At 30.1% G+C, this 15,474-nt stretch overlaps 1 protein-coding gene across 2 annotated transcripts in view; it reads right to left on the reverse strand.

Annotated features, from left to right (window-relative positions):
- Window positions 1–15,474, reverse strand: part of Pex13 (peroxisomal biogenesis factor 13) — a 51,216-nt gene that overhangs the window by 7,077 nt on the left and 28,665 nt on the right. For both annotated transcript variants that reach the window (XM_075369738.1, XM_075369731.1), the window contains exons 4-5: window positions 14,198–14,392; window positions 7,076–7,378 (exon numbers count right to left, since the gene is read on the reverse strand). In XM_075369738.1, coding sequence (XP_075225853.1) covers window positions 7,076–7,378; window positions 14,198–14,392 — 498 coding nt within the window. The remainder of the gene's footprint in view (window positions 1–7,075; window positions 7,379–14,197; window positions 14,393–15,474) is intronic.

Genomic DNA, 15,474 nt, shown 5'->3' on the forward strand with positions numbered 1-15,474 from the left:
TGTGTCATTGACTTTCAGAACAAGTGTCTTGTTCTGTCTGATTTAAACTGTTCAATCCACTAATGAATGAATTTTGGTTGATTTTTATACCTTTAGAAAATAAAAATAAAAATTATTGAACAACCCTCGTACAAAAATATTATTACAAGTTTTATTATACCACACAGTTATTCTTGAATGATTTATGTTTTCAAAAATATAATAACTGTCACTATCAACAAAAGGTTCAGTGTTATGTAGCGCTATGTTCCTTTTTTTTCACTTGCTGTACTTAGTAGAAATAGTTTGGCATTATTACTGTCATAATTTTCAGACAAAAATAACTTATTTATTCAATTTAATTGTACAAAAAATTGTCAACTTTACGGAAGTTTTTGTTGGTACAGAATTGATATTAAATATATATATGAGGTGCTAGCCAAAAGTTCAGGGAATTTTACCATAAAAATAAAATAGCTTACCATAACTTATAATTTTCACTGTCTCCTTCAAAGTAATCCCCTTGGGCATTGATACAGTGATTGATCCCGGCATTTTTCCCATGATTCCATGCATCCCTGGAAGTCTGCAGGTGTAAGTGTTCGAAGCATGTTCTGCGTTTCTTTCTGAATCTCCTCAATTGTGTTAAAACGATGGCCTTTCAATTAAAATTTTACTTTCGGAAAGAGAAAAAAGTCGCACGGGGCAAGGTCAGGCGAATAGGGTGGGTAAGGAATCACTACCGTCTTTTTGAAAGCCAAGAAATTCCGAACGGCTAGCGATGTGTAGTACGCAGGCGCATTGTCATGGTGCAGAACCATGACATGGTGTTGTTACCCCACAGATTTGAACGTTTGCGCCTATTGCTTTCATGTAACCACTTCAAAACTTCACAATAGAACATCCCATTGACAGCTTGACCAAGAGGAACAAATTCCTTATGAATAATGTCTTTGATGTCGAAAAAACAATCATCATGGACTTCATGTTGCTGCAAACTTGGCGTGCTTTTTTTGGCTGCAGTGAACTTGGCGACTTCTATTGTGACGACTGCTGCTTAGTTTCAGGGTCGTATCCGTACACCCATGTCTCATCACCGGTTATGATGTTGGAGATGAAGTTAGGGTCATCTCTTGCTGAATTTTTCAATTCACTTCAGACAGCTACGCGATTTTGTTCCTGGTCGCTGTTCAACAGTCTCAGTATGAATTTTGTAGCAATGCGTCTCATGTTCAAATTGCCCGACAAGATGCATTGCACGGACCCATACGACATTTGTACGATTGCACAAACATCATGGATATGGATTGTTTTGTCTATGATCTGCAACAATAGCCTCTCGCACTTTCGCAATGTTTTCCGATGTTGCACTTGTTAATGGTCTTCCTGAACACTCATAGTCATCGACTGTCGTTCGTCCATCTTTGAATCGTTTGTACCACAAAAAAGTTTTACTTTTACTTATAGAATTGTCACCAAATGCTTTCACAAGCATGCGATGGGTTTCTGCACCAATATTTTTAAGCATGAAGCAAAATTTGATGCAGGTTCTTTGCTCTTTAAAATCTGCCATTTAGAACTTTGCCAAAGCAGTAATATACAACGTTACACAACCGCAAGAAAGTCAACAATGCAGCCTCTCACCGTCACAGCTGTTGGAACACTGATTCACAAAGAGTACTGTTAGCCACATCTAGCAGCAGCAAGTCGTACCAGCAATAGTTCACGCGTGAAATTCAAATTCCCCGAACTTTTGGGTAGCACCTCGTACATGTGACTGATTCATAATCAATGCCCGGCAAAATCTACTAAGATAAACTGATGAAAATTTGTTATACACGTTGATATGGTGTAAGAGCACACTAAGACAGGATTTTTTTTTAATTCTAAGTTCAAAGGTTAAAATGGAGTAACAATGAAATTTACTTCTTTTTTTTAATTTCTTTGTAACAAATGAAGATATCAGCTTCATTATTGGTGTGCGTAATTTTCATGTGAATACCTAGAAACCATTTCTAGATTTTTTGAAATTTGACCTTGAAATGGATGAAAAAAGGTAAAAAAATTTCAAACAATGATTGCATAATTTTCCCATTTCAGATTATAATAAACAAGATATTCACCAAAACATATAAGTTATATAATGTAAACATATTACATATAAAAATACAAAGTTTCAATTTGATAAACCATCACTGTTTGAGGGAGACAGTCTTATAAAACTGTAACAGATTGCACCACTCATATAAATTAATACACAATTTTTATTATTTTAGTACTTTTATTTTAAATTTTCATTATGCAATAACATAATTATTTCAATCATGACTGAGAATGCAGGATCTATTGAAAGTTAAATTATCTTATATCTCAATACTCTGTACTAGGTAATTTTTTACAGAGGAATAATTTTTTTTTTTTTTTTGTCTTCAGTCATTTGACTGGTTTGATGCAGCTCTCCAAGATTCCCTATCTAGTGCTAGTCGTTTCATTTCAGTATACCCTCTACATCCTACATCCCCAACAATTTGTTTTACATACTCCAAACGTGGCCTGCCTACACAATTTTTCCCTTCTACCTGTCCTTCCAATATTAAAGAGACTATTCCAGGATGCCTTAGTATGTGGCCTATAAGTCTGTCTCTTCTTTTAGCTATATTTTTCCAAATGCTACTTTCTTCACCTATTTGCCGCAATACCTCTTCATTTGTCACTTTATCTACCCATCTGATTTTTAACATTCTCCTATAGCACCACATTTCAAAAGCTTCTAATCTTTTTTTCTCAGATACTCCGATTGTCCAAGTTTCACTTCCATATAAAGCGACACTCCAAACATACACTTTCAAAAATCTTTTCCTGACATTTAAATTCATTTTTGATGTAAACAAATTATATTTCTTACTGAAGGCTCGTTTAGCTTGTGCTATTCGGCATTTTATATCGCTCCTGCTTCGTCCATCTTTAGTAATTTTACTTCCCAAATAACAAAATTCTTCTACCTCCATAATCTTTTCTAGAGAAATAATATGAATCTTAAAAGATTAATATATTTATACAATATGTATATATATTCATTAACATATTGACCACTGCGTTGATAAAGATTCCAGTACTGGACAGTAAAATTTGCAAATACTTTCATAATACAAATCAAATTTTTTTTTTAAATTTATATTGTAAATTTAACTTATCTAATTATAATTACTACATTACATTTTGGAGGTTCATATTTATATATATATATATATATATATATATATATATATATATATATATATATATATATATATATGTGTCTTAAAAAGTTGACAATGTATATTTAAAATATGTATACAGTGATAAAATAGTTAAACATAATACCAAGGTTTATGATAATAAAATAAAACCCTCATACCACACAGATAACCACATAATAAAACACCTAATAAGTAATAAACGTAGTAGTTCATCTGATTTATATAATTTGAGTGGTATTTATAAAACTGACTATAATGATTGTGACCACATTTATATATAAAAGACCACTAGTTCACTTAAGGCTAGATTCTTGGAATATTTTAGAAATTATATAAAAGATAAACTGGGTTTCTCTAATGTATCTGATCATCTGATTAAGAATAACCTTCAATATCTGACATTAGGACAAATTTAAAAATACTGGAAATTAAAAAATATATGAATTTTTTTTTTTTAGATACTATATATATATATATATATATATATACATAAAAATAAATTTAATATGATCAACCTTCAGACAGAATATGAGGATGACAATATTTTGAAAGCTGCAATAGATGGCACCACCATCTATTTTGATAGTGATTATAATTAAATATATTTTAATCGGTATAGTTAAAGTAAGTTCAGTTAAATGGACACATGAATATTAATTGCTTTACTTAAAATTATTTTTATTTGATTTTAATTTTAATTTTCGGTATTAATTTGATTTGATGCCTTGACATCATATTTTTACATATGTAAAAATTTGTACAATTTAATTCTAATTAATTTTTCATATTTTTAATTTTGTTTTAATTTTTAAATTAACTGAAAAAAGATTTTAAAATAAAATATTAAAGGTTTTAAATTTTAAATAAAATAAATAAATGCATGTTACGTTATATTTTACGAAGTTTGTTTTGTAATTTGAGATGAATATATGAGTATATAATGCAGCTGATGATGTGAGTAAATCATAAAAACACTCCTGTAAATATGTAGTGTAATAAGGTAAGTCATCCTACTTCATTTATTCTGTACTTTGATTGCTCTAATAATATAAAAATAAATATATTTTGTGTATAGGGGAATGATTCTTAAAAGAACTGATTTAAAAAAATAATAAATAAATATATATATAAATAAAATCCAAAATACACAAAAACAAAGTAACCTTTCTCTGAAATCCTTGTAACATTTAAATATATCAACTGAAAAACAAATACAATCTGGCGTAATATTAAAACAATTACATTTTTTTTTTTTTTTTAATGTGATTTAAGAAGTATAACTTTTAAATGAAAAACTTAATAAATTTAATTTTAGCAAATGACTAAAAGCTTTGTGATAAAACATTTCTGCCTAAAATATCAGACTAGGGTTTCAGACTGATCAATAATTATCAGACTGTGCAATAGATAGTCGTTTCATTAATGAAGTAAGTTATTACATTTAATATAATGTATCCATTTTTTCAATTTTCTTATTTATTATTTCTTATTATTATTATTATTATTTTCTTCTTATCTGATCTAAGTTTATGTAAGTTTTATGTGATCTAAGCATACCATCTTAAGTAGTTATGATCTAATTATGATTTAAGTTTATGTAAAAAGTTTTATCAGAAAAAAATAAAGTAATCAGAACGATAAAAAAATATGAACATAATTTTATTATTGTTACAGTTTTATAAAAAGTTTAGAGAAATTTCAAATCTACCCTGATAAAAATCTAGTAAGATATACTGACATAATCAAAATCAACAGGTTTCCAACTCTCCTTAAATAGAACAACTCTCCTAGAACAAAGTGTGGGTGTTTGAAGATGAGACCCCATGGCTGTTCAAAAACCCAGGTTACTGAAGAAGAGAATGGTGGCCGTTTCTTTAGTGAGAAAAGTTTTAGTGCGAGTTGTGTTGGAAACTCAGAAGATAGTTACAGGGGAATGGTATATCAAGGAATGCCTGCCTTAAATGATCGAAGCTCTCAAGAAGCTGTACTCAAACTCAAGGATGGACACATGATTTCTTCAACACGTTAACATTCCACCATACTGCTCCAAAGATTGTTATGCGTATTTGGCAAAGACTGGAATAAAACTGAGCACCCTCCCTACAATCTGAGCTCACTCCATGTGACTTTGCACTGTTCCTTCAGATGAAAAAGAGACTGAAAGGAAGGCATTTTATGAACAATGATGACCTTTTAAGGAATTGGGATGATGAATATGCCCAGATCTGTGAAGAAACAAGGCAGGGTTTCAAAGGATGGAGAAGTATATGTGTGGTGGAAATTATTTTGAAAAATTATAAAAAAAATTAAGTTTTACTACAAAACTTCCTAGTGCCCTTTGTATATCTCTTTCACTTTTTATCCCTTAAAAATAATAACTTTAGCAGAATGTATTAAAAGTGAATAAGTCATATGCTACTATATCACCTAAATAAAATTCAAGTTGTATTTTTCATAATCTTCAGTCTATTACTGGGGTAACAATCACCAGAACTTTAATCCAACTGCATTAACTGATCCATTGAAATAAATTTTATAAAAATAAATCATTGGGAATGTGAAACCATAAGACAAATTTTAATAAAAAATCTGTTCCAAAACTTTAGTTAATCTACTTAAACCAAAAAAATTACTTGTTCACTATGATTTCCTGCATATTATCAGATCATTATAAACACAATGTAATTTTTAACAAATGTTTCTTTGATGTAAATACTGCAGAGGTCTACCAATCTCATCTACATTTATGGAATTTATTGTGATAACTTGCCGCACATTGGGTAGCAGTACCATTCCTATAGAACAGGTAATTATACAGTGAGGCTGCTGATCTTTAGTTCATGAACAAGAACACAGATGAAATTCTTATTCCACACACAACAAAAAATTTCAATTTTATGTTTATTTCTGCAGTCAAAGTTACAGATTTTAATGACATTTTATTCTTGCTATTATTATTATTATTACAGTAATCATTATAATTGAAATAACCATTGCAATTTGACGCTAAGCTTTTAGTTGTTCAAAAAAGTCAAAAATTAATAAATTTTTTTTGTCAACAAATGAATAATATTGCAAAAAAGGTATTTATTCAATTTTTATTTTTATTTCTTACTGTTTGTAGATAATTTGATATTGTTTTATATGAAAATAATAAAACAAGTGAAATATCTTTCTTGGTTATTAATCATTTGATTTAATACTACCAACAAACCAATTTTATTAAAATTTGATATCTACAGATTAGTTCTATGAATTAATCTTAAATACTGGTATTTAATAATCTTAGGTGAAAAAAATGGGAAGGATATTTAGAAATCCTTGAAGAACTTTGTCCTTGAATGTATTTTTATAGTACATTATAGAATTAAATATTGTTTTATAGAAAAAATGGGAACTTGTTTGGATAAACCTAAGGATGTAACCCAGGTATGGGTTACATCTTATAAACATACGGTCTGTGAAAAATTTTTCAATACTAATGTTTTTTATAAACAACTGAATAATGGAAAATATAGACATTTAAAAAAACTTGCCAAGAAATATTTAGTAATATTCAGCTCAAATAATATTTGTGAACAAACTTTTTCTTTAATGAATCTAAATAAAAGTACAACAAATTCCATAATAAAATTTTGTTTACTTAAATGAATTGTTATTGTATTTAACATTTTTTCATTTTAATATTTCATTTGGCCCATGAAAAATATTTTCTTTCCAATTCGGCCCGGAAGCAAAAACTGTTGGCCACACCTGATATAACCTTTACAAAATTTAAATTTTGCAACTTTAAAGTTAAATATGACACTATTTTATAAAAAATATAGTTTTTTAATTCCAAAAAATTGTTAACTGACCTTTTAAATGTTCTTTACTAGAAGAAGCTAGAGATTCAGCAATTTTTTCTTCTATGTTCTTCTGTGATGTACTTGTCTTCTTCACTCGTCTTATGTAATTGAATGGGACAAATCCTATCTTGTTGTATTTGTTAGCAGCTTTAGTCCAACCAGAATTATTATCCATTATAAGTCTTGCTGGAGGCAATTTTAACCGTTCTCCTGCAGTAATTGATAATTCATCTTCATATGTAGCTCTGAAATCAAACAGAGCAACGGCTTCATCATTATCACTGTCATCCGGATACCATTTTCCTTCTTGAGCTAAACAGAAAAGAAAAATTTACTTATAATTTTGTTGAGCATGGCCTGTTGGTATAAGTAAATAATTAAAGTTAATATATAAAACACCGCTTGCCAACAATTGAATTCAAAGCGTTCAAGTGCTTTTGGAATTAAATTCCACTTCAGCAACTCTCATATTCATCCTATTTGTAATAGTAATTAAAACCCTACATGTAAATTATAAAAATCATGATATTTGCTTAAAACAGAACAGTTGGTCATCATATGTTATAAAATTATGTCAACGTAAATGTCCTGTCAATTTGGTGGTTTATGGTCTGTTATGTTTTAAGCAAATATCATGATTTTTTATCATTTAAATGTGAAGTTTTAATTACTATTATAAACACGACGAACATGAGAGTTCCTGAAGATTGAATTTAATTCCGAAAGTTCTTGAACGCTTCGAATTGAATTGTTGGTAAGCGGTTTTTTATATATTAACTTCAAATATTTTCTTATTTTGTGCAATACTTATATGAAAATGAAAATATGAAGTCATCAAAGAAAAGATTTATTTTGAAGCAACTACTTTAAAAAATTACAGGAGACATGTCAAAGAAAGGTTGCGAATATTTCCAAAACACTCATATTCTTTACCCGTTGAGGTTTGAAAAATAATGATGAAATACATCACTAAAAAAAAATTGAGTAAATGATGCCTAGCACGAAGGATATCAAATGGAGTGAATCAGAATTACTGAGGATATTATTTTATATCTAATCTGTTTCTAAAACGTAAAAATTGGTTAGTGAATAACAATTTACTACTTTTTTCAAACCTAATTTAAGCCATTCAAATGATATACTTTTTAGACTTATGCTGGCATAATTTTGGGAGCACTGAACCAGTTCACTTAAAAAATAAATGCAAACTTATTAAAAGTAAGAACTTAAGTTGACTATACGAGGTGTGGCTATTAAATAACGAGACTAATGCTACTACAGAACTGTGCATGCGCCAAATTCATACGACCAACAGCTGTATAGCTGTTGAAACCTTCTTTTTTGATTGTTACCACTCCAGTTTCTGTAGACATAGTCTGGCTGTGGCCTTTGTTAGGATAACATTTGTTTTTTTCTTTTGCCAAAAAAATGATAAGTGTTTTTTATTAGAGCAAAGGATTGTTGTGAAATTTCATATAAAACTTGGAAAAACTACATCTGAAACTTATCTTTTATTAAAAAAAAGTATATGGAAATGAATGTTTATCATGTGCGTGGGTTTTTGAGTGGTTTAAGCATTTCCAAGATGGCCGAGACATTGAAGGTGTTCGCCTGGGTTGCCCGTCCACATCAAAAACAAATAAAAACACTGAAAAAATTGGTAATCTGATCTGGTCTGACAAACAGTTAACTATTCTTGTCTTTATTCAAGGTCCTTGCTCAACTCCGTGAAAAATAAGAAAAAACAGATCCGAATTGTGGAAGAACAAGTAATGGGTTCTTCATCAAGACAACACACTGGCTCTCTGCATTGTCTGTCAAGACATTTCTAGTCAAGTATAACATCCCAGTGTTAGACCATCCACCTTATTCGCCTGACCTGGCACCATGTGACTTTTATCTGTTCCGAAGGTCAAATCTACATTAAAAGGAACAAGATTTCAGACTGTTGAAGCTGTGAAAGAAAAAGTGGCACGTGTCGTGAAAGAGCTCACAGAAGACTTCCAGCATTGTTTGAATGGAAAAGTCACATGAAGCATTGTAGGGATAGAGGAGGGGTGTATATTGTAAGGGATAATAACTAAATATGAATAAATTTAAAATAAATATCCTACAGCATTAGTCTCACTATTTAATAACCACACCTTGTATATCAAGATCAGCCATAACAGTCCAACTAAAGAGAAAAAAAAATTATTACCTGGACTTTTATAAGTGGAAATGGTAAAGGGGCTAACAATAAACATTAAAAAAATAAATGCATAAGCGGAACAGGTGGTGGAGAGCTGATTTGAGGGGTTGAGGGTTAGAAAAAAAAAATTTTTCCAATACAAAAGTTGTGATAATGCAAAAATCTATGACTTTTGTCATAACATAACCTCAAAATTTCTGAGAAAAATGCAAAAAATCTTTTTTTTGTTTTTTATTTTTCATTTCTGCAAAAATAATCTAATTTTGACGAAACTTGGTGAAAGTATACTTTTCTGTGTCTTAAATAACCACAAATTTTTTTTTGACATCAATTTTCACTGGAAATCGCTATCATACCATTTTTCACCTATTTTCAACCCTCCACCGCCCCTCTCAAATTTTTTTTTACGTTTTTTATACTTATGTTTACTTATGCCCTAAAACCAATCCTAAAAATCAGTCCCTAAAATCAGAAATAAGTATTTCACTATACAGGGAAGGGACATCAGTTCTAAAATTTATACAAAACATTCTACAGAGCCTATTTATGAATCTTGAAGTCAGATATTCTCTCCTTTATTTTTTATAAAAGACCAAAAGCGCAGAATTTTTAAAAATGTACAATTTTTGACGCCATATATCTCAGATGGGGAAGGTAATAAAAATTAAGACACTATTTGATTTGAAACCCAATAGGAATTGAATAAGTAGTAAAAATTAAAACATTGATATTCAACTAACTGATAAGCAAGACACTCTAGTTACATTATACCTGAAAAATTGTAAAATCAGAAGTATAATTTCTTTTTTTAATAAACAGATCTTGAGTTTAAGTAAAGCTAATTCAATCTCTGAAATTTTATTACCTTCCCCACAAGAGATATAAAGTGTCAAAGAGGGTACATTTTGAAAGATCCTGCATTTCTGATCTTTTATAAAAAAATAAAGGAACATCAGGCTTCAAAATTCATAAAATGGCTCTCTACAACTATTTATTTTATTTATCTATTTTTTTTTAAGATACTGCCACATAAGTTTGAAGCTTGTGCATGGGATATGGAAATAGAATTTTTTAGCGTATAAAAAATGCCATGCCTGACTGGGATTTGAACACATGACCTCTGGAAAAAAGCCCAAGATGCTATGTTAAGACAAGTATAAATTTTAATACTGATGCCGTTCTTCACAGTAATATACTTGTGCAAAAATTTAAATTTTTGCATCCTAAATGCTCTGATTCAGAACTAATTTTCAGGCATAAATAAACACAGGAAAATGATTCATACAATATAATATATGTATATATAATAACTCTATACATATTTATATATATGTGTGGGTGTGTCTGTAGTAATTTTTATTTAGAATACAGTAGTCTTTGTTTGAAGTTTTTTGTCAACTAGTTTCTAAGATATTGGTAAAACCACAAGTACTAAAATGAATGAAAAGATTCATGACACTATTATTACACTGCATTGTATAATTTAACCTAGCACATATAAACAATCTTCAAGAAAAAAATATGTTTTGAACTCTTGAAATATGAGAATGGATATATACAAATAAAAAAAGTAATAAACTGAAAGTGGTCATGTAATCATTTAATTTTAGATTGAGTAATTTGATTTGGAATTACTGAACTTATACAACAGAACTATTAAATAAACTGAGCATATATTTACAGTGAAATCAACTTACGAGAAGATTACTTATCTGAATAATGTCATTGGGTTACATTAAGTTATCTGGAATTAACATTTGCATTAATATTATAGTATTTGCATGACCGTTTAACAAAATTACTGCCTGAATGGTGGTAGTTGGGACAAGCAATTGGTTGAATTAATGATCCATTGGTGACCAATCAATCTATGAAGATAGTGATAAAAATTACTCAGTTTATAGTATTTCAAATATCTTGCACTGGATTTAACTTCTAGGATTTTTTAACGTGTTTGCTGCTACAACCACTCATTTAGGAAGAGAATCAGTCGGGACCACCTCATATTATATCCAAATTCTGCATTCTAATATACTTCTGTTTCCACTGACTCTAGTAGGAGGCAGGAAGTATTTGTTTCTTTATTATAACATAGCATTCAAAATCATTTCAGCATAGTGTGGGCAGAAGTATAGTCATCATAGAAACACAGTCATTTGTTTCCCAGAATTCCAGTTGATTTTTCCATACAGAAACATGCAATCTTTATGGAACTTCCAGGTAAAATTATTGGTTCACAGTTTTACCAGCAGGAACAAATCTGAACCCTTTGAACGTTTGTCAGTTGCATAGATTGCTGATATTCAATTAACATTTCTCCTCAACTGAAGAATGAAAACCACTCATAAACACGCGTTTTGCTAATTGCTGATTCTTTGTAGGCTTTCTGAACCATTAGAAACAAAACTGACACTGCCCATTGCTCATGATCTTCAGCCGCCATGTTTTTGCAGAATACAAAAATAATTTTGTGTTAAAAATTCTATGTGCTTTCACAGTAACATTCAGGATGACATCGACTTGCATACTGACTCAGAAGGGTTCTGATTAGTCTTCCAGCAGCAGAGTGTGAAGGCTTCCAGGCACTCCATTTGCCATTATCTTTAAAGTGACACCCCACTGTATCCAAGTGATGTTTTCACTTTGAACTCTGATAGTTGCAGCTGGTGGAAAAATTCTTTAAAGATCTTTTCAAATTGGTTGATATGAAAATTATTTAATTTAATACTGAAAAAAAAAATTAATCAAAAAAATGAATAAATTGCAAAACAAAATGCTATTTAATGTCTGAGAAGCCTGAAGAGATTTTCTTAATTAATATTAAGAAAATCCCACAATTAGAAATCATAGGTTTCTACTTCCACTTATTCCATAATAAACATTTTATTTGCATTTACTTGACACATATGTTAACATAATTATGATAACAGCCACTTTTGTGGCCAATTCTCTCTGCTGTAACCAAACATCAACAACCAAAAATTAAAAAAAGTAATGAAATATTTTTGACAAAAGTTAAAATTTTTATAAAGATTTATTTAATTTTATACAATAGAAATAGGCAAATGGTAAAAAAAGACTGTTCTTGACTGAAATATGTAAATTTACAAGTGATATATTTTTGAAATGCTACATCCTGAGTCAGGGCCAAGACTACATTGGTTAGCATTACAACTGTGATTATGGAAAATATTTAATTAGAAACAATTTTGAAATACTAGCTGAATCAATCACATACTGTAGACAAAATTAATTGCTTAAATAAAAGCTAGAAAAGCAATTTACAAAAGAACATATTATACAAGGTCTATTCATAAATTAACCTATAGTTGAGTAATAAAATAAACTGAAAAAAAATTTATTTCATTCAAAAACATACATATTTATTTGACTTAGTCCCGGCCAAATTAATCACTAGTATTATGTCATTAGCTTGTCTATTTCCTGCTCAAAATTTGGTGTTGCTTTAAGTAGCCATCTATTTGTTGACTCCATTCATATCCAATACATCATTGGTTTTGAATTGGTGATTAGCCAGCCAATTTAAATTACTATATGATACAGAACAAAATCTTCTGCTTTGATAACCAGGGTTGCTAACACAACATAGAATCGCTTCCATCTGGTCTCTTCGACTTAGTACACCAACTCTAGTTTCATCAGTGTCTGGCAGAAAATTATAATGTAAAAAAATCAACAAATTCAGATTAAAACCTTAACAACTCTTTACATTTGAACGGATTTATATATTTTTTTTCTTTGAAACACTTTACTTCATGGATATGAATAAAAGCAGCCAACAATCTTGAATGAATGGAGAAATAAGTAAACAGTTTGAGCAAGCAAATACCATAAAAATTATAGAGTTTTTCAAAAAAAATTCAAAATTCAAAATAATGTCTTAACTTATTAACAATGAATTAAGTGTAGATTGGTAAATTTTAAATGCTAGAAGTGTTCACGCACCAAATTAGTAAACAATCAAAGTTCAGTATTGCCTTTTAATTTTTATTCTCTCCAATTTAAGTGATTACTTCACATTTTGAAGGTAAGACTTTACTTATTTTTAATCACTAGACTTAGTAACTATCTTTGGTTATTGTCATATCCAGCTTCATCAATTCTGTCAACAAAATTTCAAAATGATAGCCATCATATTTTGTTCAAATTAGTTTGTTTGAATTTTTTGGGCTTGTTTGGCAAGTGTACTTGCATCCACTGTTTTGAATGTACTTTTGTCTCAATTTCAATGAACTGAATCCATATTTTGTCCCCAGTAACAATACTGTCAGCTGTTCAATTCAGAAGACATGTTTCAATTTCGGGAAAAGGAAAAGTCACAAGGACTCAAATCAGGTGAATAAGGGGGTTGAGGAACCCCGTAGGAACACGTTTTGAGGTCAAAAATTCCCTTATGGAAATGGTCATGTGACATGGGACAATGTCATGATGAAGCATCCACTTGTCTGCAATGTCTGGTCTCACGTGAATCACTCTTTTCCTGAGCCTTTCAGGGACACCTTTGTAAAACACTTGGTTGACAGTTTGTCCTGGAGGATCAAATTCTTTATGCACAATACCCCTACTACCAAAAACGCAAATCAGCATGGTTTTGATCTTTGATTTGCTCATTTAACATTTTTTCGGTCGAGGAGATGATGGAGTGTACCACTTTTCACTTTGCCGCTTTATTTCAGGATCATACTCAAATACCCAGGATTCATTACCTGTGATCACATGATTGAAGAATTCTTGGTCATTGTCAATGTTCTCAAGAAGATTTAAGTATAGTATTTTATTTGTATATTGTTGAAAATGCTACAAAAAATGTGCTTATCTTTTTATCTATTGTAACATTTTTCTTTAATATAGAAAAATATTTGATAGTAAGTAGCATCTCAATATATAAAAAAAATGTTAATAAAATAAAAAAATGTTACCAGTTTCATTTTTATCATAATCCTTAACAGGCAATAATTTGTAAATAGCATAAGGTGCTCCGAAAAGAATTCCAAAAAAAGTCCAAATTGGCCAACTAGATGTACTGGTTTGAGGCTGGCTCTGAGAACTACTCATGAGTGAACGTTCAGCAGCCATCCACACATCCTCAGTAGAAGGATGATTTTTGATAAGACCTGAAAATAATCATGGAAAGTAATGAAAAAGGTGTTGTGGTAACTAAAAACAAGTAAAGCTACAAGCACAGCAGTACAACTATTAATAGATTCAGATCGCTCATGCTCAAATAAAGTTAACACATACTAAGAAACAATTAAACAACCAAAAAATAGTTCATTATGGTTTAATGTATACAGGTAATGACAATAACAGCTGCAAGGGTGGTTCTACATACCTAGTACAATCTTCTTCATAAGTTGAAACACTGTTAATTAATTTCTTTGTTTCTAACCGAATAAGCAATTCCTTGTACAACTGGTAGGGAATATTTGTCAATGTAAACTACTTTATTAGCATCATTTTCAGATTTAGTTCAACCTAAATATGAAAGAGTTATTTACAGATATCATGTGATCACTTTCTATGTTTCAATGTACAGATTATTTTTTTATTTAGTGAGAAGGTTAAGATTAAATGTTAATTTTGTGTAAAATTTATTACAAAAAATAAAGTATCTTCTGCGGCAGTGAAAATACAACAGAAAAATTTATACTGATGTAATAAAGTAGGAAGGCAGTTGGTAAAGGCCATAAAAAAAATCAAAAAAATCACTATTTGTAACTTGGTTTGCCATACAAATCTCAAAGATGTAAATCAGAAAGTACTGGGATCCTTTAATATGAAGTTTTTTTTTTGGTCTTCAATCATCAGACAGACTGGTTTAATGCAGCTCTCCAAGATTCCCTATCTAGTTCCAGTTGCTTCATTTTGGTATATCCCCTACAATTTATCACCTAACAATTTGTTTTACATATTCCAAAATGTTGCCTGCCTGCACAATTTTTCCCATCTACCTGTCCCTCCAATATCAAAGCGACTATTCCAGGATACTTTAAGATGTGGCCTATAAATCTATCTCTTCTTTCAGCTATATTTTTCCACATACTTCTTTCTTCATCGATTTGCCGCAACACCTTTTCATTAGTCACCTTATCCACCCATCTTATTTTTAACATTCCCCTTTAGCACAATATTTCAAAAGCTTCTAAATCTTTTCTTTTCAGGTACTCTGAACGTCCAAGTTTCACTTCCATATAAA

This window comes from Lycorma delicatula, chromosome 1 (genome assembly GCF_047948215.1).
Source record: "Lycorma delicatula isolate Av1 chromosome 1, ASM4794821v1, whole genome shotgun sequence".
NCBI classification, from domain to species: Eukaryota; Metazoa; Arthropoda; class Insecta; order Hemiptera; family Fulgoridae; genus Lycorma; species Lycorma delicatula.